The sequence below is a fragment of the Pelophylax lessonae genome, assembly GCF_965119305.1.
Source record: "Pelophylax lessonae genome assembly, chromosome: 9".
NCBI classification, from domain to species: domain Eukaryota; kingdom Metazoa; phylum Chordata; class Amphibia; order Anura; family Ranidae; genus Pelophylax; species Pelophylax lessonae.
In genome coordinates this window covers 109,179,105-109,182,259 of record NC_138776.1, presented here as the reverse complement: position 1 = coordinate 109,182,259, position 3,155 = coordinate 109,179,105, and the positions used below count along the sequence as shown (strand labels likewise).

Below are 3,155 nucleotides of genomic sequence, written 5' to 3'. Positions count from 1 at the left end.
TTTGATTGTCTTGCAAAGCGCTCTCAAACCAAGTTACTCTCAAACCAAGGTTTTACTGTATATATATATGAGAGGGTGTACACTGAAATAAATATATATATGTGAGGGGGTGATCATGGAAATAAATATATATAGAGAGGCTGTGTACATTGAAATATATATATATATATATATAGAGAGAGAGAGGCTGTGTACATATATATATAATTCAATGTACATAGTACACCCCCCTCACACACGCGCACACACACTATATATATATATATATATATATATATATGTGTACTATGTACATTGAATTATATATATATATATATACATATATATATTTGAGGGGGGTGTGTACTATGTAACATTACACAGACACAGGCAGCGATTACAGCATGACATTGCCATTCAACTCCTGAAAAAACACAGAGCAATGTCAAAGTCAATGGACTTTGGCACAAATCATTTGAACGGCCCTCCCAGTGCGGCCCCTCCTCCGTCGGCTCGCACGCAGAGGCAGCGGGGCATGCTGGGAGTTGTAGTCCCCTCCTTCTCTCTCCCCCCATTAGTCGGACAGAACTCCCCCCCTGGGGACGTCCTGTCCATCTGGAGCGGGTTCGCAAACAGATTTCCGCCCGGGGAGTGCCGAGAAGGGGACTGCACATGCTCCTACAGAGGGGGGTCGGCCATATAGAAGGCTAGGTGCGGACTACAAGTCCCAGAGTGCAGCGCGGCGGGCAGAACGCAGGTCAGGGAGACGTGCGCCCACTATTTGCATGAATGGGTGTCGGAGGATGTTCCCGGAGTGAATGAGAAAGCGGAGTGTAGGGGAAGATCCATCCGCCATCAGGCGCTCCTGGCCCCGGGAGCCGGGCAGTCGATAGACGCCGCTTGGGAGGACGGAGATGCCTCGGGACGATATGACCTCCCCGCCGCTCATCCAGAAGATCGCCCGCCAGGCTCTGCTGACTTTCCGTGGCCTGAGCTCGGCAGACCCCGGGATGGGCTTCTCGGAGAACCTGGCGCAGCTCCGGAAGCTGGTAAGCGAGATCCGAGCGGAGGACCTGAAGATCCGGCCGCGGCAGAACAAGGCGGCCACCCCTCCGATCTCCGTGCCGCACAACCCGCCCGTCACCTACATGCACATCTGCGAGACGGACGCCTTCAGCATGGGGGTGTTCCTGCTGAAAGGCGGCACCAGCATCCCCCTGCACGACCACCCGGGGATGCACGGCATGCTCAAGGTGCTCTACGGCAAGGTGCGCATTATGGGCTTCGACAAAATGGAGGCGCCCGCCGACCTGCCGCGCCCGCTTCAACTCTACCAGAGGAGCTCGCTGCTCCGGGCCGCCCTGCGCTCCAGCGGGGACTACGGGGACGGCAGCCCGCCCTGCCTGCTCAGTCCGCACCGGGATAACCTGCACCAGATCAGCGCTGTGGACGGACCCGCCGCCTTCCTGGACATCCTGGCTCCCCCCTACGACCCGGACGACGGCCGGGACTGTCACTACTACAAGCTGCTGCCGGAGGAGCCCGGGGAGGGAGCCCAGCAGGGGGCTGAGGACGAAGTAAACCCCCGGGAGATGTGGCTGCTGGAGATCCCCCAACCCGATGACTTCTGGTGTGGGGGAGAGCCCTATCCGGGGCCCAAAGTCAGCATGTGACCCCCCCCTCTACACCAATCACAGAGCTCAGACAGGCTGATCCTGCCATTGTCCCCCCTCGACTCTTCCAATCACAGCTCGGACTGCAGAGACCCCCTACAGATCACAGGTCTATGTTTGGGGTAGATGGGGACCCTTGCCATTAATAGGGTCACTATTGCTCACCACCGCTCCGCTAGTCACAGCTGGAATTGCAATGACTCCTAACAGATTACTGGTCCATCATTAGCAGTAATGTGGGTCATGATCACCCCCTGCCTCTTTCACCAGTCACAGCTGGGACTGCAGAGAATCCCTACACAACACTGCTCCGTCATCAGGAGAGATGGGGGAACCCCTACCACTAATCGGGTCACCATTGTCCCCAAACTCTTCTAATCACAGCTCGGATTGCAGAGTCTCCCCCCTACAGAATACCGGTCTGTCATCTGGGCAGATCGAGACCCTTGCAGCTACAAGGGTCACTATTGCTCACCACCGCTTTGCTAGTCACAGCTGGAATTGCAATGACTCCTAACAGATTACTGGTCCATCATTAACAGTGACGGGGCCCCTGCCACACTAGGGTCATGATCAACCCCCCCGCCTGTTCCTCCACCAATCACAGCTGGGACTGCAAAGACCCCCCCCCCCCCCCCCCTGCAGAACACTGCTGTGTCATCACCTGCCAACTGGGGTCATGAATTATAATCGCCTCTTCCACCAACCACAGCAAAGACAACCCCCCCCCCCCCCGGACACTGCTCTGTCATCGAGATAGATGGGCCCCCCCAACCCCTTTCAATGCTAGGGTCCCCATCATACCCACCTCCTCCACCAATTACAGCTGGGCGGCAGAGACTATATAACAGAAAGTTGTCTGTCGTTAGGCCCATCGCCCCCCCAACAGCAATCGGCGCTGCCAATAGGGTCACCATCCACCCACAAATCTACCGCCTGTAACAGCTGAGATTTCTACCGATGCTAGGGTCACCAGTGCCCCACCTCCTCCACCAATCACAGCAGAGACACCTGGTAGAAAACTGGTCCTGGTCCTTTATCATGGGAGATAGGCCCAATGGCCACAGTTTGACTCCTGTCACTAGGGTCACCATCACCCCCACCATTTCCAGCAATTATAATGGGACTGCAGAGACTTATGACAGCTAGAAAAATTGAGTCTCTGGGAGAGATGGGGACCCCGGGGACCCTTGCACTGCCACTAGGTTCATAATCCCCCCTCCCACCTCTTCCACCAATCACAGCTGTAACTTTAGAGATCCCTTACAGCTAGCCTACCAACCAATTGTAAAACCAGTAAATCCTTGAGAGATGGGTTCACTGACCCCCCCCCCCCCCACTAGGGTAACCATTCCACACTTCTCTTACTAATAACAGCTTGGGGGTGCGAAGACCTCTGACTGAACAATGGTCAGTCCTTTTAAAGACCTGGCCTCACTGCCCATGGGGTCTTACTCCTGCCACAAAGTCATTATCCCACCCCTTACACCAGTCACAGCTGGA

At 55.2% G+C, this 3,155-nt stretch overlaps 1 protein-coding gene across 1 annotated transcript; it reads left to right on the top strand.

Moving 5' to 3' along the window:
- The first annotated feature begins 706 nt into the window (after positions 1 to 706).
- ADO (2-aminoethanethiol dioxygenase) lies at positions 707 to 1,657 on the top strand. The gene has a single exon (XM_082268289.1). It carries the CDS (start codon positions 894 to 896, stop codon positions 1,650 to 1,652), a length of 759 nt encoding a protein of 252 aa, XP_082124415.1. The 5' UTR covers positions 707 to 893; the 3' UTR covers positions 1,653 to 1,657.
- Positions 1,658 to 3,155: the final 1,498 nt, after the last annotated feature.